The 22,769-nt window shown below is 40.9% G+C and overlaps 1 protein-coding gene across 2 annotated transcripts; it reads right to left on the reverse strand.

The window, feature by feature from the left end:
- Nucleotides 1–13,642: 13,642 nt before the first annotated feature.
- Nucleotides 13,643–19,139, reverse strand: LOC311592458 (mas-related G-protein coupled receptor member B2-like). 2 transcript variants are annotated; one of them, XM_084772895.1, is made up of 4 exons: nucleotides 18,340–19,139; nucleotides 18,189–18,226; nucleotides 18,000–18,075; nucleotides 13,643–15,037 (listed from the first exon to the last, which is right to left on the reverse strand). In XM_084772895.1, exons 3-4 carry the CDS (start codon nucleotides 18,062–18,064, stop codon nucleotides 14,062–14,064), a joined length of 1,041 nt encoding a protein of 346 aa, XP_084629021.1. In that variant the 5' UTR covers nucleotides 18,065–18,075; nucleotides 18,189–18,226; nucleotides 18,340–19,139; the 3' UTR covers nucleotides 13,643–14,061. The 2 variants fall into 2 exon arrangements, with proteins under 2 accessions (XP_084629021.1, XP_084629020.1); XM_084772894.1 differs by lacking the exon at nucleotides 18,000–18,075 and having other exon boundaries at nucleotides 18,340–19,131.
- Nucleotides 19,140–22,769: the final 3,630 nt, after the last annotated feature.

Consider the following 22,769-nt stretch of genomic DNA (forward strand, 5'->3'; position numbering starts at 1 on the left):
CATGCGGCACGCCAGGGCAGGTGTGGGGGCACCAGTAGAGCTGGGGCAGCAATGCAGGTTGAATGCCAGGATGGATTGAGTGAGGCCAGAGCGTGCGGGGAGCAGCAATCCTTGAATCCCGGGTTAAACTGGGTAGGACCAGAGTGTGCTGCTGAGACTGATGAAGCAAGTACTTTGTGAATCCCATCTGTGTCCTCCCTTTTTAGGTTGTTTGTGATACAGTTTTTTTTTCCCTCCTTTATTAATTTATTCTTGTTACATCTCAATGGTTATCCCATCCCTTGTATCCTCCCATTCTTCCCTCCCTCCCATTTTCCCCTTATTCCCCTCCCCTATGACTGTTCCTGAGGGAGATTACCTCCCCCTGTATATGTTCATAGGGTATCAAGTCTCTTCTTGGTAACTTTCTGTCCTTCCTCTGAGTGCCACCAGGTCTCCCCCTCCAGGGGACATGGTCAAAGGTGAGGCACCAGAGTATGTGAGAAAGTAATATCCCACTCTCCACTCTACTGTGGAGAGTGTTCTGTCCATTGATACAGTTTTTAAGTGCCGAAGTCAGAAAGGACTTTTCCCGGGAGGCCATGCAGTTTCTACAAGGGGATTTCCCAAAGTCCCCCCATGTAAACCTGACCGCAAATATCAGGAAAACAGGCAAACTTCCTAAATGGTCTATGTGTAACCGGATTTTTTAAAGAGGAAAAAAAGATAAGGGGTTCTTGTTGACATCTAAGCTGTTGGGGTCTGGGAAGAGGGTTAGGGACCTTCTACCAAGCCCAAGAAGTATCCTTGACCAGGTTTCAATTTTCCCCTCACCTTACTCTGTCCTGGAGCATAGCACATAAGCCCAGAAGTAAGAGAGAGAAGGAAAAGACTGACTGCCAGCACGCAATAGGAAAGGCAGGATCGGGTGGGGCCGACTGGCATTCCTGTGGGAGGAACGCTCACCCCCCTCCTGCATGTCCTGGCAGTTACTTCAAGCTCCACCTTGTGGCACAAGCTGGCGTTCCTGGCCCTACTTCTCCACCTGTAACGGCGTTGCCACCTGCAACCACAACCAGTGGATCCTGGGATGGGGAGCAAGGCTGGAACACTTAAAGGATGGAGTCTGCAGGGGGCGGTGAGTGTGGGAGAAACAGACTTCCTGAGGGGCAGACTTCTGTAAGACAGTTCGTTTAACTTGGGAGAACAAAGCCTACTTAAGCCTCTGGGGAGTAGAGAGAGACTTTTAGGGTAGATGTACATCATTGGCCAGGGAGAAGGTGGTGGGAATGCCTTATTTGTATGAAGAGGAATTCCAGGTGCTTGCCGGACAAGACCTTACTAGCCTGTAACCTGGACTCCAGGCTGTGTGACCACCTCAAGGATGGCAGAGGTGAGAGCCATAAGGCTACCTGTGCCAGGACATGCAGGCTCAGGACAGGGGGAGAGCAATCTTAGTCCCGTCTGCCTCAAGATGGGATTTGGGGGGATTGGACACACCTCAACATCACTATTGCTCCAGGCCAGCTCTCCCTGGTGGAATGGCTCCCCAGCACCACATTGGTCTACGTAATGAGTTCCAGGACAGTCAGAGCTACACAGAGAACCGCTGCCTCAAAAATACAAAAGAAAAAGAAACAAACAAATCCATAAAGTAATATATATCCCCTTTGCCTTTTGAGATATCCATAGTGTTTCTTATCCCTCTCCCTTAACAGTACAATTACATACAATACATCTGCATTTAAGTCTTCTCTCATGTTCTCATTTCCTCTTAATAAGACCTGGGTTCTACTCTCCACCTTTCTTGATCCCCATCTCTCCCCTACTCCCATATTGCCTTCTGCTATCCTGGAATGTGGCTCAGTATTTGTTAGCTTAACACAAACCTAGACATATCTGGACAGAAGGACACCAAAATGAGGAACTGCCTTCATAAAACTGACCTGTAGACAGTCTTTGGGGGAGTTATCTTGATTAAGCACTGATGTAGGAGGGAGCGACTGTGGTAACCACAGCCTTCCCTGCTCAGGTGGTCCTGAGAAAGCCGACTGAGCGAGCCATAGAGAGCAGTGTTGCTTTTGGTCATGGCCTTTATCACAATGATAGAAACAAAAATAGGGACATTTTGGCTTCTTTGGTTACTTCAGGTTACAAGTTTAATAACAAAGATGTGAAGTTGGGATCCATAAATAAGATGTAACATGAATTGTTAAAACTTCTTAGTCTGTGTTATTTCACTCAGTTCCATCTAGTTACCTCCGAAATTCATGATTCCATGTTCTTTATTCTATCAACTATGTCTGATTCATTTATCACTTGAGAGAGATTTAGGTTGTTTCCATTTCCTCCCTGTGGTGAGGAGAGTGTCAATGAGCATTGCTGAGGAAGCATCTGTGGAGTAGGATGTCAAGTCCTGTGGGCACATGCCAAGGCTTAGTATAACTGGGCCCAACAACAGATCGGTCTCAGGTTCTTTATAAATATCCACACTGATTTCCACAGCAGCTGCACCAGTTTGCAATCTACAAAGAGTGACTGGCGACCAACTGGACTCTTTCACTGTCTTGATAGTAGTTCCCCACTCCACATCTGCCTCCACGGGTGCCCAGGCACTGCTGCACACTGGCCTGGGAAGGGTGAAGTGGGGGCCTGAATGGCTGACATCTGCAAGATTCTGGTCCAGCTGGGAATTCAGGGACCAAGGCCTTCTAAGAGGGTTTCAGTGTTACAGCTTTTAGGGGCAATAATAGCCCAGGGGTCTGCTTCTTACCTTCAGAGTGTTCGGGCACTGGAGTGTGCTGACACTGGACCAGACTGGCAAGACAGGGGAGTCAAAGGATCCCAGTCTAGGGGTGAGTGCCGCAGAGGGGGGTAAATCTTCTCCAGAACAGCTCTTTAAGTGTTACAGCACTAGTGTAGCTCAGACCCCTCCCAGTGGCATGGCAATACAATAGCTTTTAGGTGATAAATAGCTTTTTCGAGTTTTTTCAGGGTGAGCAAGAGCTATATGAACCTTTGGGAGTTGGAAGGGATTTTCAAGGTTCATTTCAGTGGCTGGAACTAAGAGACTGGCTAATAGAAGGATCTGGAGAGAACAGGAGCCCCACAAGAAGACCAATAGGGCCAACTAACCAAGCCCCAGAGGGACTTGCTGAGACTGAAGCACAAAGCAAGGACCATGCATGGACTGGACCCTTTTTGATCACTTCCTCCTGGCAGGGCTGCCTCACCAGGCCACAGAGAAAGTGGAAACACTCAGTCCTGATGCAACTTGATGTGCTGGGTGGGTTAGTAAGGGGAGGGGGTCTCCCCTTTTCTGAGGAGTAGGGGCGGGGGAATAGAGGGAGAAGGGAAGGTGAATGGGGCCAGGAGGAAAGGGTGGAGGGTGCTACGATCAGGATGTAAAGTGAATAAATAAATAAATAATTTGTAACAGATGCTGGGGATGCTTTATTTGCATGAAGAGGAATTCCATGTGTCCTGACTGCCCATAGAACTGCAAAGGTATGGGTCATTTAGACTTCCTGCACTGGCGCATGCAGGCACAGAACAGAGAGGGAAAGATCTTGACACCTATAGGTCTCAAGATTGAGGTTTTCAGGGTTTGAGCATGTCTGAACCCCAGTCTAGGTACATGCTAATTTCCCAGGTTCATGGTCCATGTGCCCTACAATTGATCTTGTGCTGGTATCCACAGCTGCTGCAGGTTCACGTATTTAACAGCCATGCCATGGAATGCGGTCCACAGTTTATCAAAGTCCGTCCCGTTATCAGCCTTTTAATTTTTTCCACAATTCCCACTTGCTGGACTACATTTTTCTTTGACATCTTTTTAAATTTTTTCGTTAGGTATTTGTTAGAAATTGTCTATTTAGTATGGCTTTTACATTAAGTAGGTCTTTGGATGTTACGAGGTTTCCTACATCCATAAGCACCTCTCTGGTGCCAGGGTAGTGTCATATATGTGGCTCATCACAGAACTGTAGTCACAGACTTTAGCATTAGTCCTGGGTGTGAAAATAATCTCTGAGTATATATTACCTTGGGCTTAATATTTTACTGACTCCCGGTGATGGTTTTTCTGCCTGGTTGAAAGCATTTTTAGAGTTTGGTGTATGCCCATTGGCTTGGTCATAGATGTCTTACTGTAGGTTGAGGATAAGTGAAGGAGACAGTCCCTTGTTCGTCAAGCTTATTCCTTATGCCTTATGCCTTAACATAAATTAGGCCTTATCACACAATAAACATCTCAAGATTGCAGTAGTACTAATGAAGCTAACAGTCCCCTTCGACACCCAGACTGATTCTGGCTTAGGGGCTTTGAGTCACAAAGCTTTAGGAATCTTCAGAACTTGGGATTGTCTCAAAGCTCAATGGAAACCTGGTGATGGTTTTTCTGCCTGGTTGAAAGCATTTTTAGAGTTTGGTGTATGACCATTGACTTGGTCATAGATGTGTTACTGGAGGTTGAGGATAATTGAAAGAGACAGTCCCTTGTCCACCAAGACTAATAACAAACTGGTGTGTACTTGAGACCCATAATCACAGCCACATACACATTCTTTGCAAGAGGGCACATGCCTACAGTACGATTGGCAGTGATGTAGGCAAATACTCAAGCCTGCCCAGTTAGTTCCTAGGTCTCTGTTAGATGCTTCTGCAGGCAGCTCTGTCCCCAGGTCCTAATCTCTGTTCACAGCTTGGTTTTCTACTAGTGCCAGATCATTTTGTAAGAGACTTGGTTGGCACTGAGCTCTAAACAAAGCCTTCCGCCATTCTTCTTGCCTTCTGCACAGCAGGTACAGTCTTCCTCTTCCCTCACTCTGCCACTCACCATTGGAGGTTGGAGGATGGTTATTGGATGAAGGGTTTTTTTGGTTTCTTGTTGTTGTTTTGTTTTGTTTTGTTTTGTTTTGTTTTGTTTTTGCTAATGCTGTTTTAGTGGCTCTCCTATGAACACTGGTTTGGAAGTTGGTGGGGTGAACTTCCCCCACATTATATGAAGGTGTGTTTCTGTAATTTCAATTGTTAGTTGAAAATTAACAAATGATATGTGCTGGCAGAACATTTGATACTATCCTCTCTATGGACTATCATCTGCTCTCTCTATATAAATATTTATCCTTCCTCGCCTGTCCAAAAGATGTTTCTCCGAGATTATCATGTTAAAGGGCAAGCTGCAGTGGTGAAGTTCACCCAGCCCTCCAGGTCAAAGGACAATCCAAAGCAATGGATCAGACATTGCCCTGCTGCTGATTGGTTCAGACTAGAACGTGTCTTTGGCAGAATAAAAAGCTGGCAGTTTTGCTGGGGCAGAGTGTGAAGATCAGGTAGAAGCAGTGAGAAACATGTGAAGAGTCACAGTGGCAGGGAAACTGGGTGACAAGTTAAATGACTGTCTACCCCATCAAAGGGTCAACAGCCTTAAACTATATAGATGTTGAAGTGTATTAATTAAACCTCAAGCAGGATCTGAAATCCCCAATATCTGGCTCACCAACCTGGGCCTAAGATCTAGATTAGGGCACAAGTTCCAAACAGGAAAGCTGGATGAGAGAATCCAGGCATAGAAGCATGGAGCAGAGACATCTGTGGAAGACAGAGAAGCCGAAATCCCAGACTTCTGAGTCAGTAATGTATGCTCAGTGTGGACATCCCCAGGTGACAGAGTTTAGGCAAGCTTAAGTACAGAAATGAACATGAAGTTTAGAAACAGTAAAAAAGAAATAAGTAGAAATGTCTTGTAAATGTGGGTACTTAAAAAAAGAAAGAATATAAGTATATACCATCCTAAAAATAGTGTTTGAATATAATAAAATGAAGTCTCTGAAGGAAGGAGATAGAGAAATAAGTAGAAATGTTTTGCAAATGTGCATAGATAATGAAGTCTCTGAAGGAAGGAGAGCATTAACAAAACTGAAAAGAAAATATTTTTCTTGTTAAAAAAATTAAAAATATTATAGAAGAAGGCACATAGCTCCATTTTAGTGTGTGTCATCATGGGACCAATTACAATATGTTCAGTAACGATCACAGTTTTCTGGGCCCTCTCTAGGAAAAAATAATAAATCAGACTCTGATAAGGAGGTAACTGAGAGATGGAACGCTAAATTACAAGCCAGAGGACTAGATGAAAGAAAAGCTTTTCCTGCTAGCAAATAAAAAAATTGATGGCAGCTGGAAATCAGAGCTCTCTAACTGTGACATGCCTGTCAGCTCTTCCTGCTGAGGGCCCACCAGCTCAGAGAGAAAACAGCTAAATTTCAAATAATAATGGTCAGGGTTCTGCTGCACCATGAGATATCACAGTTGGCCCAAAGCTCAGAGTTTTCTTGTTTTTTGCTTTATTTTCATTTTAAGGTGGTGTTGTTGTTTTTGTTGTTGTTGTTGATGATGATGATGATGATGATGTTCTAATAGTGGGATAACTCAATATTAAAGGTCCCTTCACTGGAAATGATCCCCTCAATAGTGGGGATAACTCAATACTAAAGGAACATCTTGCCTCAGGGGACATTAAACACCCCCACCTTGTGTCAGTATTGAGTACAGCAGACCCTATAAATAAGTCATAAACAGTTTCCTCAGTCTGTAATCTATTATCTTGCCAGATGATTCTGATACAGATACCTTAGGAAAAAATGTTTGTTGAATAAAACACAATTTTTCCTTTTTGGAGATTACAAATCGCTCCTGAAAAAAATACAAAAAGGATAATTCTTTCAGTTATCTAGGATATAAGTTATGTCTGCATAAATCCCAACCACATGAGATACAGATAAGAAGAGATCAGTTACAAATTTTTAATGATGTTTAAAAATTGCTGGGAAATATAACTGGATTAACTACCGAAGAATTAAGTAACGTTTTTCAAACCTGATTAGATAATCTGGATTTAAATAGTCCAATAAAATTATCAGATGAAGCTGAAAGAGAACTGGCTCTGTCAGAGAAGAGATGACAGGATGCACACTGGGACCACTTAGAGCCCAGGCTTCATCGCATTTTAGTTATTTTGCCTTCTACTCATTCTCCCACAGAAACTCATATGCAGAGAGAAGATAACATCATAGAATGGATATCTTAGCACATAAACAGAATAAAGAATTAAAAATCTATATAGAAATGGTTTCTGGCTGGCTTTTGAAAGGAAGAAGAAGACTTTGGCAGAGACTATACTGCTTTAGACTAATGCTGAAATAACCTCATTATGGGGAGACAGTGAAGACTGGCAAAAAGCTTGCAGTAAGTTTTTTAGAGAAATTAACAAGTACACCAAAGCCAGAAAGAACTGGTTGGATTCTTCGTCATCTAGTGTAAGGCTCTCTCTTTCAGCCAGCTTGGGAATGTGACCCAGACAAGCTTGGGAAAATGACCCAGAGAGAACCAAAGGCCAGCTTAGCTTCAGTTTCTGAGACCAAGGTGGCCAACCGAGATAAACAATTTCACCTAAGGTAAACAATTACCATTTGGAAATTCTCTGGAAACTCCCCAACACCCCTCTTTGCCAAGAACAGCTCCAGAGGCCAACGACCCCTGCAATAGCCAATAATAATTAGACAAGCACCCCTAGCGACCACCAGAGCCAATCCTAACATAGGACACGCAGCCCCTCCTAACCTTTGCGGTTTTAGCCTTTAAGAATAGTCTGTAACAGTAACTCAGGGTGCCTCCCCTCCCGAGTGAGTGCTGAGGTCCCCTGACGCGCGTCAGCAATAAACCTTGTGCTTTTGCATCAACACTGTGGTCCTCGAGTGGTCTCTCGTGACGACCCCCTACTACCCTAGTGGACTCTAGGGTCCAACACTAGTAAGAGGAACACCAATTCCTAAATTTACCTTTCATACAGATACCAACTAATTAGGAATGGCAGATTATAAATCAGGAAATCTAATTTAAGTAATTCAAAGTCCAAGGGCTTCAGTTCAAAAACCAGAACTATATGCTATTCTCGTGGCTCTTTTAAGATAATTACTGAGTTTGGAGGAAATTAATGTATATACACTATAAAATTGATAGCTGTGCAGGATTCCAATAGGCTTCTACCTTGAGTTCTAAAAAGGCAGATTACACACTTATTAAAAGTTAAGGATATCTTAGAAACATCTTTATGGATTAAAACTGACCATGCTCTGACATATGTATCCCATAAAATGACACATCTTTAAACATATTAGCATACACATGTCACAGGTATACCTTACAATCCTACAGGTCAAGCAATTGTGGAAAAAAAATCTAACCACACTTTAAAAGAAATGCTCATAAACCTGAAGGGGATATGAGATCACCCAAAGATAGATCACATACTGCTTTGTTAACTTGAAATTTTTAACATCAATGACACAGGTAGCCCAGCTGCTGAAAAACTCTGAATTTTTAGAAAAGGGTGCTAAAGTAAAAACAGCATGTATAATTTAAGGTTGTGTTAATTTCAAAATGAAAGTCAAAAAATGTGTTGCCTTCATGAAGAGGCTAAGCATTTATCTCCACAGGAAACGAAAAGCTATGGATTCCTTCAAAGTTGACAAAGATAAAACTTGACTACAGGAGACTTCCTGAAAACCTTGGCCTCTGACGTGAAAGCTGTGAAGAAAGAGACACAGAAGAGCAACAAAACAGGCGACACGAATGCTGATCCTCCTACGTGTGAACAGCTTGGGAGACTGGCTAATAGCTGTATCTCTGTAGTAGCTAATAAGTCTTTTTTAGCTACCAGGTTCTCATAACTTACTATTACATGCCTGTCTTTCATATGGCATGGATGGCCCATATGACCCATAGGCATATAACACCCTATTACCATTTGGTTATGCAGTCCAGATGGGCTTATGATGACTGAAAGATTCTTTTCACCTGCTCAGAGAGTACAGAATCATTACCTGATTTGTTCACATGGCACATTCCAAAAATGTGCTAATGCAGAAATGTCCCTACAATGTTACTTTTAAAAATTTGTGTGTTTTCGGAGCAAAACGACCAGACACGGATGAAGTCAAAGCTAATCACTGCTCCGTCCGTCTCACTTCCTGGCCAGCTTAAACAGCAATAGTCAACTGTTTCTGCTGACATCCACTCAGATTCCTTCCCTGGGTGAAGGTATCTCCTACCTGTGTGGTATTCTTTACCTCTTTCTCTCATGCCAAAACCCCTGGTGCTAGGTGAAATGGGGCTGCTCGTGTATCTGAGCAGGCCACTGGCAAACCGTGTCATGACACATTTGACTATGTTGTGCTAACTCATTTCTAGTTTCCCGAGTCTTCTGGGATGCCATTGATCAGGCTTGGGACCAATTTATTTCTCTTTTCACCCACCCAAGGGGACAGAGCCCCCAACTCAAACCTACAAGCTTTTTGGAGACATGTAGCTGCTAAATTGTCTAATTATACCACGCACGTAATTGGAGGAAACATAAGAAAAAGTTTCTTTCCTGTGCCTTTTTTTTTTTCCTCAAAAACTTGGTTTTACTCAGCCTGAGCACTGTTCCTGCCCTCAGCTACAGACCAAGCTGGGAACTTAACCACTCCTTTACAGGTAGCCTGTACCTCATGCCTCCTTATGTGTCTGCCCTCCTGGAGCCTGGTGGCAGGGATGACTGCTTCCGCACACATTTGCCTTGCTACTGCCACCACGGAAGCCACAGTCCTGCCTGCCCACCACTTTTACAGGTATGCCTGGACCACTTGTTCATTTTGATTCTAAATTCTACTTACAGATTCTCCTCTGTGGCTCTGACTCCAGCTTTCTTCCACTTCTGGCAGCTTTCCTCTGTAACTACAGCTCCAGGTCCAGCCTACCCCACAGCCAGGTGTGGTATTGGCAGGTGCTGATGACAACAGCAGCCACAGCAGCTCTAGCCATGGCTCTGATGGCAGCAGCTGCTGGCAGTGGCAACCCCAGCTGTGGTGAACCAGGCAGCAGAGGCTAGAAGCCATGGCAGACCCAGCAGTACTTTCAAAACTGCCGACTTCCAGCTGCTTAAAACACATGGTTGATTGCCATGTTGCTTTGGGGATAAAAGGGGTTAGGCTATAGTTTCATCACCATCTTGCCTAAGGGAATCATATAACTAGCTGCCATCTTTTGGGGGGGACAGGGGGGATAACTCTGGCTCTGCAGCCATCTTTACTGAGGGCTACCAGCCCCATTCAAATCCTTGTTAAACTCCAAATGCAACTTCTGTCTTTTAAGCTTGTGTTGTTCAGTCTACCATTACAGAATTCAGCTTTACCTAGTCTCTGGTTTTACATTTTTTCAAGGTTACACTTTGGGACAGGTAACTAAAAAACAACAGAACTCAAAATTAAAAATTATGTTTTTACAATATGGTACACATATGATTCAACACTGGTTCAAATGTTTTTATATAGTGTTTTGTTTCCATGTTATCAGGGTCTATCTAAATTAACAAGCTAATTTTAAATGTATGTCTAACCACTTAATGTCTTTATTAGATTCTCCTGTGTGGCTCTGACACCAGCTTTCCTCCACTTCTGGCAGGTGACCTCTGTACCTACAGCTGCAGGTCCAGCCTACCCAACACCCATGCATGGTATTGACAGGTGCATGAATGAACAAATGCTGATTCTCCTGTCACCAACTGCACTGGGTTCACCTTCTGGCTTCCTGGCCAATGCCTTTGATATAATAAATTCAAAGGTAATTTTAAATTTTTTCTATAGTATCATAGTATATTGCCAGCTATGGGAACTCTGATATATTAGTTTTAGAGACATTTATTTATTTCAGTGTTAGAACTTGGCTATTATGCCCTATCTTCATTCTAAAAAGCTTAAAAATCACTGCCTTATAAATATGTTTAGCCTTGTTTTCTGAATATTAATATGTTAATGTAGCCTTAAACTTTTATAGGCTATGGACTTTTTTTCTCCTTTATTAATTTATTCTTGTTACATCTCAATGGTTATCCCATCCCTTGTATCCTCCCATTCTTCCTTCCCTCCCATTTTCCCCTTACTCCCCTCCCCTATGACTGTTCCTAGGGGGATTACCTCCCGCTGTATATGTTCATAGGGTATCAAGTCTCTTCTTGGTAACCTGCTGTCCTTCCTCTGAGTGCCACCAGGTCTCCCCCTCCAGGGGACATGGTCAAAGGTGAGGCACCAGAGTATGCGAGAAAGTAATATCCCACTCTCCACTCTACTGTGGAGAGTGTTCTGTCCATTGTCTAGATCTGGGTAGGGGTTTAAGGTTTACCGCCTGTATTGTCCTTGGCTGGTGCCTTAGTTTGAGCAGGACCCCTGTGCCCAAATTTGCCTATCCTAATGTTCTACTTGTAGGTTTCTAGGACCCTCTGGATCCTTCTACTTTGCCATTCTCCCATGCTTCTCTCATCTAGAGTCCCAATAGAATGTCCTCCCTTCTGTCTCAGTTTCCTGGTAAGTGAAGGCTTTGGTGGGACATGCCCCTTGGGCTAATATGCAGATATAAGTGAGTATATACCTTTTGAGTCTTTCTGCTTCTGGGTTAACTCACTCATTATGATCATTTCTAGCTCAATCCATTTATCCACAAATTTCTGGAATTCCTTGTTTTTAATAGCTGAATAGTATTACATAGTGTATATGTACCACAGTTTCTTTATCCATTCTTCTATTGAGGGACATTTTGGCTGCTCCCATGTTCTGGCTATTATGAATAAGGCTGCTATGAACATGGTTGAGCAAATTTTCTTGTTGTATGCTGGAGCATCTTCTGGGTATATTCCAAGGAGTGGAATAGCTGGGTCTTGAGGAAGCCCTATTCCCATTTTTCTGAGATAGCACCAGATAGATTTCCAAAGTGGTTGTACTAGTTTGCATTCCCACCAGCAATGAAGGAGTGTTCCTCTCTCCCCACATCCTCGTCAGCATGTGGTGTCGCTTGAATTTTTGATCTTAGCCATTCTGATGAGTGTAAGATGGAATCTCAGAGTTGTTTTGATTTGCATTTCCCTGATGATTAAGGAGGTTGAGCATTTCTTTAAGTGTTTCTCAGCCATTTGATATTCCTCTGTTGAGAATTCTCTGTTTAGTTCCAAGCCCCATTTCTCTATTGGGTTATTTGGTTTGGTGGTGTTTAATTTCTTGAATTCTTTATATATTTTGGATATTAGCCCTTTGTCAGATGTAGAGTTGGTGAAGATCTTTTCCCAGTCTGTAGGCTGTCGCTTTGTTCTCTTGACAGTGTCTCCTGCCTTACAGAAGCTTCTCAGCCTCATGAGGTCCCATTTATTAATTGTTAACATTAATGCCTGGGCTGTTGGTGTTCTGTTCAGGAAGTTGTCTCCTGTGCCAATATGTTCCAGGCTCTTCCCCACTTTTTCTTCTAAGTGACTTAGTGTCTCTGGTTTTATGTTGAGGTCTTTAATGGGCTATGGACTTTTTATAAATTAAATCATATTGGAAACTGTTAATGCTCCAAACTGCTATACCATAAAAGATCAAAAGGTTCCAAATTTCTTTTTTACTTTTTACATATGCATTTATATTACATTTATATTATATTATTACATATTATATTACATATATCATACATATATATAATGCATACAGCAAGAAGAACCATTAAACAATCAGGAATTATATAAATGTTACATTCATAGTGCTTTGCTTATTTCTATTTGACAACCTTGAAGAAAACATTTTTCCTATCTTGGTGAGTCTAAAATTCTGCATGTAAATCAATATCTATCATATTTCATCTTTATTAACTGAAAAAAATCTATCTAGACCTAAAAATATCTTAACCCCTAAACAACAAAGCTTTATTGTAAAACTAAACTATCTAGTTTTCATCCTCATCAGAGACTTTAGAAGGACTAAAATTAATTACCTGAGTGAACATGAAGTGCTGGTTAGCAGCTTTGAAAATGAAAAAAATGACAGAGACAGTTTGCTACCTGAACAGTCACCCAACACTCTATAACGCTGGATCATCATCTTCAGCCTTCTGGCCCAATATATCTGACAGACATATTTGTGAAGCTGGAATGATTGAGGAATTGTTTACCCTGTCTTGGCAGAGTTTGGCCATCAGGTCTGCATGCATCCAGTGTTGCCTATTTTTAGGCAAAAACAAGGATATTTTGCTCAGTGGCTGGCTTGCCACTTTTGAAGCCATCTCCATAAGGAAGTTCTTTGATGCTCATTATCTTCTTTGAGGCAGGCTGGGTGTTGCCAGGAGTTAACATGTCTTATTGTCAAAGAGTCCTTTTAAAAAAAATATTTAAATGCAGTATTCTGTAAGTCTCTGAGGTTTTTGAAGACTTTATCTATTTTACCTTATCTATCTATAAAATTATATATATATATATATATATACATATATATATATATATATATATAATCCTAGGATGTATATTCTAGAACTGTAAGTTGATCAACTAGCAATTAATTTGTACTATTTAATTATCCTAAATAGCCTGCAATAGCACTTTCAAAGAATTGGAAGCAAACCTTGTATTATAATTTAGTTGTATGGGTACAATACCTCTTATTAGAATAAAAATATAGATACCACCAATAGAGTTCACTGTACCTAATAAAATAAAATATATTTCTTGAGAATGAACATTTGTTTACTAGTATATATATATATATATAAAAGAAAGACCATAACTCCATATATTATTTTTAACCTGCAGAGACTAAGGATTAGAATATAAGGTATATCTATTTAACTGTTAAAACACTGAGAAATGTTTTTTAAAGGATTTTTTCAAGATATAACATTTGTTTAAGCACTCTAAGTTTCCTGAACTTTCTTTAGCCTTTTGATGAACGAAGGATTTGTCAAGAACAGCAGCAGTCCTTGACTGCAGAACGCTTTTGAGGCATCCCATCAGAAGGCGACGAAGCACTGAGTGACGCAGCTCCTGAAATGCTACAAGCAGTGTTTGTATGACAAATCCTGTATCTCTCAACTTTTACAAAATGAATGTTTTTTCCCTTTACCAATTGAAGATCAGACAACAAACTGAAAAATGTTATGCAAACAGCCCACACAGATAAGAAAAAAATTCTCTCTGAAAATTATATCAGCTCTCAGCAGATGCACTAGATTTTTTTCCCCACATCTTCAGGATGTTCTGAAGGTCCCTCCACCTTCCTCCTCTGGAGTGTCCTGCATGGCTCTCTGAAGAATCACCTTGAGAGTCTCCCACTGGAATCTGTGGTGCCTAAGGGAGCCAACAAGGAAGTAAATGATAGGGTTGCCACAGCTGTTAATGCAGGATAGCAATTGTATCTTATTTAAGAAGTCACAATATCTATCAGGACACAAATCTTCATTCCATTGGAGAACCCAGGAGATCCCAAAGGGAAGACCAAAGATCAAGAAGAACAGCACTGTGAGTGCAATGGTCACATACAGCCTGGTCACAGGGATCCTGTGTGAGCCACAGAAGATCCTCACAAGCAAGGTGAGACTGAACCCACAGAGAACCACAAATAAAGCAATTGACCATACAGCCGTGATAAAATCAAATGTCTGACACCAAAAGGAGTTAGAACTATTAAACAGTAAATCACATGCCTTCCCTTCTAGAAAAGCAAACAACAGAGACAGAGCCCAAAGCAAGACACAGGTGGCAGCTGACGTGTGACTCCAACGTTGGCAGCGATACCAGATGGGCCACATGACAGACAGGCAGCGTTCAATGCTAATGACACTGAGAATGCTCAGGCCAGAAAGATAAGGAAATATTGACATGGAATCCAAAATATATACAGTGTGGATAGGAATGCAGTTGAGAGTGTAAATGATAGCAAGAAGGCAAAACAGAAACTGGGAACACAGGAAGAGAAAGTCGGCCACAGCCAGGTTGAGGATGTAAACAGAGAAGGCATTCCTGTGCATCTGGGAGCCCAGGAACCATATCACTATGGCATTCAGTACCATCCCAACCAGGGAAATGATGAAGGAAAGGGAAATTAGGACATGGCATTGGATGTCACAAAGTGAAGTGTCATTGTTGCTTCCATTCGGTGCTGTAAAGCTTGTTTCCCAGGTTGAGATGCTTAGATGCTTGGTTAGGAGATCTCCACTAGTGTCCCTGGAACAACAACAATGAAAAGACATGAGCGCATGCTGTGCACTCTCTCATCCTCAAGACCGCTCTGCTACGTGGTAATGACTGACCTGGTTCATAAGGAAAGAAACAGGGCTGTAAAGATTAAGTACTTATCAAAACTCATTATTTCTGGAGCCTTAATTTAAATCCATTTTGCCTTTATGTAGGCTATTTACAACCCACGTCCAGTGCTGATATAAGAGTAGTTCATGGCTCCAGTGTAGACATTAAGTTTTTCAGCTGTGTCAGAAAGGAATAGAACTCTGAACCCAACTTTTCTTCTGTCCTAAGGCTGGTTCTTCTCTGCTACGGAAACTAGGAAGCCAGATACATGACCAACAGTGCCTCTCAGTCCTTGTGTAGCTTAGGCTATCAAATGGGAAACTATGGAAATCATGAATTACAGTCATGACGGTAATGCCAAGTCATAGTAAGACCAGCATGAAAAGAACCACACCTATAGGCTAATGTGACTCAGTATCGAATTCAGATTTGAAACTAGAAAGCAAGAAAGCCTTTGAGGACGGTAAGCACTTTTCCATTTTCTATTGCTACATCACAAGTATCCATTTCTCCATAAGGGCACAGTGAATAGCTGAGAATTTTCACTGACTTATTATTAGTCACAAAGTATTATATACATATATGTATATATCACATAATAATTATACATGTGATAATTATTCACAATAAAATTATGATAATAGTAGCTATAAATTTAGCTTAAATGTTCTTGCAAATATTTTAGAGCTAGTTTAGTACCACAGAACACAGGAAAAAATAAGAAAATATTGCTGATGGCTCTGCCATCAGAAAATTCTAGTGTGTTTGAAATGATAGCTTCTGCTGAAAGATAGCTATTGGTGGTCTTTGCCATTCCCCCACCCAGGAATGTACAATAAATGGCTATATTAATGACCTAGAACAGTTTCAGCCCAGAATGGAGAGATTGAATCTGAGATTAGCTGAATTTCTAACACTCTTGAGAAATAAAAACGCAAATTTGGAGAAAAAATAAGGAAAATAATAACAACTGAATTGCTCTCTCCTCCCCTTCTCTCTCTGTACTCTCTCTTCCTGTCTCTGTCTCTTTCTGGGGTACCTCTTCCCCCTTCCCCCCCCCAGGTTTATTTAATAACCTCCTCTACAACATAAAAAAAAAAACTGAATTAAATAGATGGCATTGTAACACAGAAAAATCTACAGGAGAAGACAGAATATAATAGAAACCATCCATCAGATGTGGTAGATTATTTCTGAAATTCCAGACTCTAGAGCATGGGTCATGAAGATTTCTATGAGATTTAGGACAGTCTAAGGCATATTGTGAGTTCCAGAAAAGCCTAGGCTGAAGGAAAAGAAAAGATGTAAGGAAGGAAAGAAGGAAGGAAGGAAGGAAGGAAGGGGGAAATCTCAACTTTAGAGACTCTAGGTGTCCTTTGTGCAAGCTATGGGTCTGACATGAAGACTAAAGCACAGAAAACTAAGTACATAGTGTAATTACAAAAATATGGGAATATTCCAACAATAGAGGCATTCCAAACAGACATGAATAAAAAAAAGAACTTCTACATAACAATATATAGTGACAAATGTCAGAAGTAGATGACACATTAAAAATGATGATGTCAAAGACCACAGAAGCCCCTATGATCATATAGAGGGGGAGGTAATCCCCCTCAGGAACAGTCTTAGGGGAGGGGAATAAGGGGAAATTGGGAGGGAGGGAAGAATGGGAGGATACAAGGGATGGGATAACCATTGAGATGTAACAAGAATAAGTTAATAAAGGAGGAAAAAAAAAGACCACAGAAGCATGTGACAGTTCACTTGCAAAGTAAAACCTATCAACAAAATAACAGAGTTATCTGGAAGAGCATAGAGAGATAATGATCCACACCCAGAGATAATATTACTGCCAATCAAGTGTCACGCCCATTCTAGTAGAAACCACTCTCCGCCCTCTTAAGACTACTTTAGCTATCCAGCTAAATACCTCACCACTATAGGAACGCACAGATCTCTGATAAAAGACTCTCTCCTCCAACTCTGTTGTTTTAGGGGATTCTCCCAAAGTAGCCAATGACCTGACTGTGCATTCCAAAATGATGACCACAGTCTTATACCCCCCCCCAAAAAAAAACCTAAGAACGAAACATCAGATGCTCAGGTCCTATCATAAAACTGCACACTGTATGAAAAGTAAGAAGAATGCATCTTTCCTCTCCTTGCTGAATAAGTAACTGAAAACAGATTCAAGAAGAGGAGAGATGATTGCCTTCAATCAGGCACCCACTAGTAACCAAACCAGGTTCCAATAGTTTAAATCACCCAGTTGGCCTAGAGAATACATTTTACAAAACAAAAGTAAAAATGGCATTCTCAAAAAGGAACTAATAGGGATGGAGATTAACAGAGATGGGAAAATAGTTTAGAGAACTGAGGGGAGTAATCACAGTACATTGTGGCATAGATAAAATTAACAAAGAACAAAATTATTGTTGTATGTATTGAATGCCTTGTTCATAGCCCAGGTACCCTGCAACCACAGCAACAGCCAGCTCTGGGTGCAGATAACGTCTATTTTATGACCATTGATAAAGCTCCACACTTCATGTATTTTGGGGGAGTTGGAGATGCATTAAAAATCTCACATAACTTTCCCTAAATATGCACATTATTAATAAACTATAGTTGTGTCCCTTGCAGTCACTCAATTTTAAACCATCTGTTGCCTCCTGAGACATAAATGCACAAAGGAAAAAAATCTTTCCATTATAGGCCATGCAGGTGACTGAGGTGCTGACAGACTGTGCTTTTAAGAGGAGTGCTTGTACCCATATGTTTACCAGGTAAAGGAAAGTGGCAGAGTTCTCACAATAGCAGCAGGTTGAGTAGTTGGGATAGGAGGATAATGGAGGAAAGTACAAGAGGAAGACACTACCTGGGTTCACTAAACTTCAGTAATCCATCCTGCCAGCCCACAATGCTGTCATGAAGAACATTCATGAATCCTGTTTCTGCAGAAAGAAAAGCTGGTCCTTGGATTTTCCACCTCAAAGTATATGGTCACCAAATTAGAAAAAAAATATATGATAGCTTTGGGAATAATGTGTCCAAAAAAGCATCTTACCTTTCCTCCATGCTCCTCATGGGAGGTGGTAAGATGATCTGTGGCAAAGAAAAGAGTCCCTTGAGTCAGGTACCAATACAAAACATGTTGTAGCACAGAGACCGAAGAGAAACAGGTGCAAAGGAAGCATTATCAAGAGGAAAAGAAATACCTGCGGTTTCCTGTACCTCGATCTGCACTGGGTGCCACTCCTTTCAATCATGTTCTTCGTGAAGACTACTCTCAACATTTAGCCAGGCTCCAGGCTCTCATCTTCTGGCTATACCAACCCATATAACTCCTCTTCTCTGGTAGTTCTTGGGGTTTTTTAGCTTCTTGCATCCAGCAGGTGAGCAATGCCAAGCAATATGACTCAGTGCTGTAGCATCATCTGGAAATCATACCCAACTTTGTGCTTGCAAAGCTAGACCATGTTGAAGCAATTAAGCATAAAGATAATGATCAAATCTGATGTATTTGCAGAACACTCACTTGAAAATGCATCAGGTAGGAGTCTCTGGTTTGAAACTAGAAGAGTTCCTTCTGTCAGAAGCCCAGCCTAAGGAAGGATCTAGGGAGCGTGTGAACAGTAGGCCCCTGGAATATCCTCCTTACTGCTAAGGTGGCCGAGAAGGAGGTCAGCTCAGCATGCAGCAGCTTGAAAAAGAACTCAAGATGTGGGCTGCAGGAGTGCTGGCTAAACCTGACTGTGCAAAGGTAGAAATTAAGATAACCCAAAAAAGGCAGCAGAAAATGATTCATCTTCAGAAAAAAAAAAAACATGCAACTAAATTGGAAGGAAAGAAAAAGGAAAACAGATCAGAACCAAGAAACTGGTTCTGATTTAGTTGTGGTGAGTGGTGGACAGTAAGGGGGAGTCCCTGGCCTCTGAGAAACCGGGAAAGACAGGAGCCAGGTCTGATTGGTCTCAGAGCTATATCTCTCCAGTAATTTCCTGCTTTCCTCTCATGATGAAAAAGCTATTTTGCAAAGGCAAAGTTAGTGGCTATAGGACATTTTAATTTTTGTTCTGTGTATGTGGATTTGCTTGTGCATTGGTAAGTTATATGCTCATACAAGTATTAACACATATGCGTGCACATAATCAGAGCCCATTGTCCAGGGTCTTCCTCTATCACTCTCCACCTTATATCTTGAATCAAGGGCTTCCACTTGAAACCAGGACTTATCTGTTGAGCTGTTCTCCTTAACTCTCTTTCACCAAAGTGTCCCAAGTGCTGAGATTATGACCAGGCTACCAACCTGCATCAATGTAGGCATAAGGTTATTTTGTAATTAAAATGCTGATTTCTGTAACTCCCATATCTGGTTGCTATCTTTATTCTGAGAATCTCCTGTCTCAATGTTGTGTAAACACTGGTCTTCAATTGTCCCCTGGTATGCCAATAAAGCTGCTTACATCCAATTGCTGAGCAGGGGGAGAGAATAGAGCTAGCCTTCCTGCCAGTCATGGGGAAGAGAAGTTAGAAATAGAGGATTCAGCCACAAAGAGGGCCAGGAAACAACAGGAGAGAGGAATGGAGTACAGAAATCTACACAGTGCAAGTGTCTCTAAGATGTAAGCTGGGAGGAAAGGAAATTAGCTTAAAGCATTAAGAATATAGTGATAGTTTCTCAGGTCTTATGACGTGAAACTTGTTTGAATAACATAATACAGTCTTGATTATTTGTGTGATACTTGGGTTAAGACAGAAATTCAGGGCTGGAGAGATGGCTCGGAGGTTGAGAGCAACACCTGCTCTTTCAGAGGGCCTGAGTTCAATTCCCAGCAACCACAAGTTGGCTCACAACCATCTATGATGAGATTTGGTGCCCTCTTCTGGCCTCCAAGTATAAAACAGTCATATACATTAACTAAATAAACCTTTTTTTAAAAAACAATAAAATTATTTATTTTAAAAAAGACAAGAGATTGAGAAACAAACACAGTTATATAAAAATAACATTAAAACATCGATGTGGATGATGGGAGTTTAAATTCAGTTCTTCACAATTGCACAGCAAGTGTTTTACCCACTGAACCATCTCCCAGGTTTAGTTGGGAGCATTTTTATGAAGAAGTAAATCCCTTCACCATCTCCTAAATATAAATGATTTTTAAGAGATGGGATTTTTTACTGAGTTTGTAAATTTGTGTTAGGTTGGTTGTTTGGTTGGCTGGATAGTTGGTTGGTTGTGTGGTTGGTTGTGTGGTTGTTTAGTTGGTTGGTTGGTTGGTTGGTTGGTTGGTTGGTTGGTTGGTTTCTCAGTTGGTTTCTTGCTTCATTGGTTGTATGGTATGGATGTTGTCTTTCTTAATAACCATAAAAACAGTAGTATATGACTTAAAAGATGCTATGGTTGTCTGCATCTTCAGCTTTACATTCATAGATTAAAGTGATTAACTTCTCATTCTATAGTACTAGGCAGAGTAAATGGCAACTTAAATTCAACTACTGTATTTACTATGTCCAAAATGTGTTAAATTACTTCTGTCTCATATGACACTTTAGTAGATTTTTTTCCTTAAAAAACAAAAACAAAAAACAAAACAAAAAAAACTTCTCCTTGATCTTGGTCCTCTCAAAGCTGTGTGAACTTCAAAATGTTTTTGGTGGCAGAATTACAATTTTCTGGCTTTTGTTTAAGGGCTATGAAAGAAAATATGAGTATATTATATATTATGGAAAACTGTGAAGTTGTGAGACATGTGGAAATAATGACACTTAAGGAAAATTGGCCTAGATTGGGAAGGGGGAGAGGATCCTAATTATCCTGATCTCAGAAAAAGATTTCTGGGATTTGGACATTGCCTGGAGACCACTCTTGCTCCAGACTGGCTCCTTGTTGTCCAAGGGCTCCCCAGCCCTATAACCGCTTCCTAAGACAGAGGTGAGTGTGACTGTACTTCATAACTCTGAGATGGCAATAGAGACCTTTATACATATTGTGTAGTGCAGAAGTCTATGTCCATGTGGAGGTTATAATGAATAGTCATGAATTACAGGATCAAAAATGAATAATTAAAGAAAGAAAGGAGAGAAAGACAGGAAGAAAAATAGAAAAGAAAGAAGTAATTGAAAGCATTATTGTTGCTGAAAGTTATAGTCATGATCACACAAATATTTTTGTTAATAAATTTAGTTCTTCGTCAAGTTCATACATACTTACAATGCCTCTGGTTACTATTTTCTACCACTCTCTCTTCTTTATCTCACACTTGTCAGCCTCAGTTCTTTCTTACAACTGCTTTTTCCATATTCATAAGTGTGTGTGTGTGTGTGTGTGTGTGTGTGTGTGTGTGTTCCAGAGTTAAATTGGGGTCATCTGTGTGAAAATGGGTTTGAACTATCCATCACTTCCTGGTGGGATACTGTTTTCCCTTCTTCCAGAATCTGTTATATGCCAATATTTCAGCAGCAACCAGAAGGGCCCTCTGCTCACTTTCTCTATGACTGTCTCATGGGTCTAACCTGCGTAGGCCCAGTGCCAGTAGACAAAACATCTGTGAGTTCATTATTGCCTTGATCCTGTCATGCTTAGAAGATGGCATTTCACAGCTCTTCTTTCTATCTTCTGCTCTTAAATTATTTCATCCCCCTCTATGGTAAGATTTCCTGAATGTTAAGGGTGTGAGGTATGAATGCTTCATTTACAGCTGAACCCTGCATCGTACTTCTGGATACCTTGTACAGCCATGCATCTCTGAATTCTCCTGCATTCACTGCAAAAAAAAAAAGACATTTCTCAGGTTAAGGCTAAGAGTAGCCTTTGTCCACATTTATAAATATAAATAGTTGAAGATGTTTTGATATTATGTCAAAAGAGATAAGAAACACTAGTAGGTTCCTACATAGGACTTAAGACCTCATCAATTATAGGTTCTTGGTTGAATTTACAGTGCTATGCATGGATCTGTACTTGTGGTGCAGGCCTCAGATCCAGCCAGGGAGCAGTTGGTTACTGTTTTAACAGTCATGCCACTTTTGCACCAACAGGCACGTCTTGCTTGGAAGTTTTGAGAATGTTAGTCATAGAGTTTGTGGGAAGTTAAGAAATCACACTTATGAGTATATTAGTGGAACATTCTAGTTTGTTGTGAAGAGTTCCTTGTGCTTGCCAATATGGCTACTATCATTCATGAGCATGTGTCCCAAACAGGGAGGTGCAGTAGATGGTGCTACTGGGAATCTAAGGTACTGTTTTATGAATATGTACAAGGTTGAACTGTATTTCTGACTATTTATTAGATTAAAGCAAATGTGAGGAAGGCAATGCAGCTGATCAGGGAAGGTGAGGAAAGGGAATGTTGGGGATAGTTATTAAGTGATTTTTTTTTCTCTATGGCCTCATTACAAAATAACCCATTACTTTCCTCAGGTGAACAGAATAGGAATTTGCCCCCAATTTAGATATTAGAGAATTCATTAAAGACATAAATGAAAACAAAAAATGAACTTAGTATGAAGAGCAAGATCCGTGGGTGATAAGATAGATGTTCATGTGAGTTTTAGCCTGGGAAAGAGTAATGGGTTATTTAAGTGTGTATATTAGAAGCAAACTGAGTTATTTTAGAGCCCACTGAGGTAACAGCTGTTAATA

Source organism: Acomys minous (assembly GCF_964271855.1).
Source record: "Acomys minous genome assembly, chromosome: 2".
Lineage (NCBI taxonomy): Eukaryota > Metazoa > Chordata > Mammalia > Rodentia > Muridae > Acomys > Acomys minous.

Coding starts and splice junctions, on each gene's coding strand:
- LOC311592458 (XM_084772894.1), bottom strand. CDS start 18,417: ATGTTGAGAGTAGTCTTCACGAAGAACATGATTGAAAGGAGTGGCACC. Junction 18,227..18,339: donor CGAGGTACAGGAAACCGCAG/GTATTTCTTTTC, acceptor TCTTTGCCACAG/ATCATCTTACCACCTCCCAT. Junction 15,038..18,188: donor ATGAGGAGCATGGAGGAAAG/GTAAGATGCTTT, acceptor TTGTTGTTCCAG/GGACACTAGTGGAGATCTCC.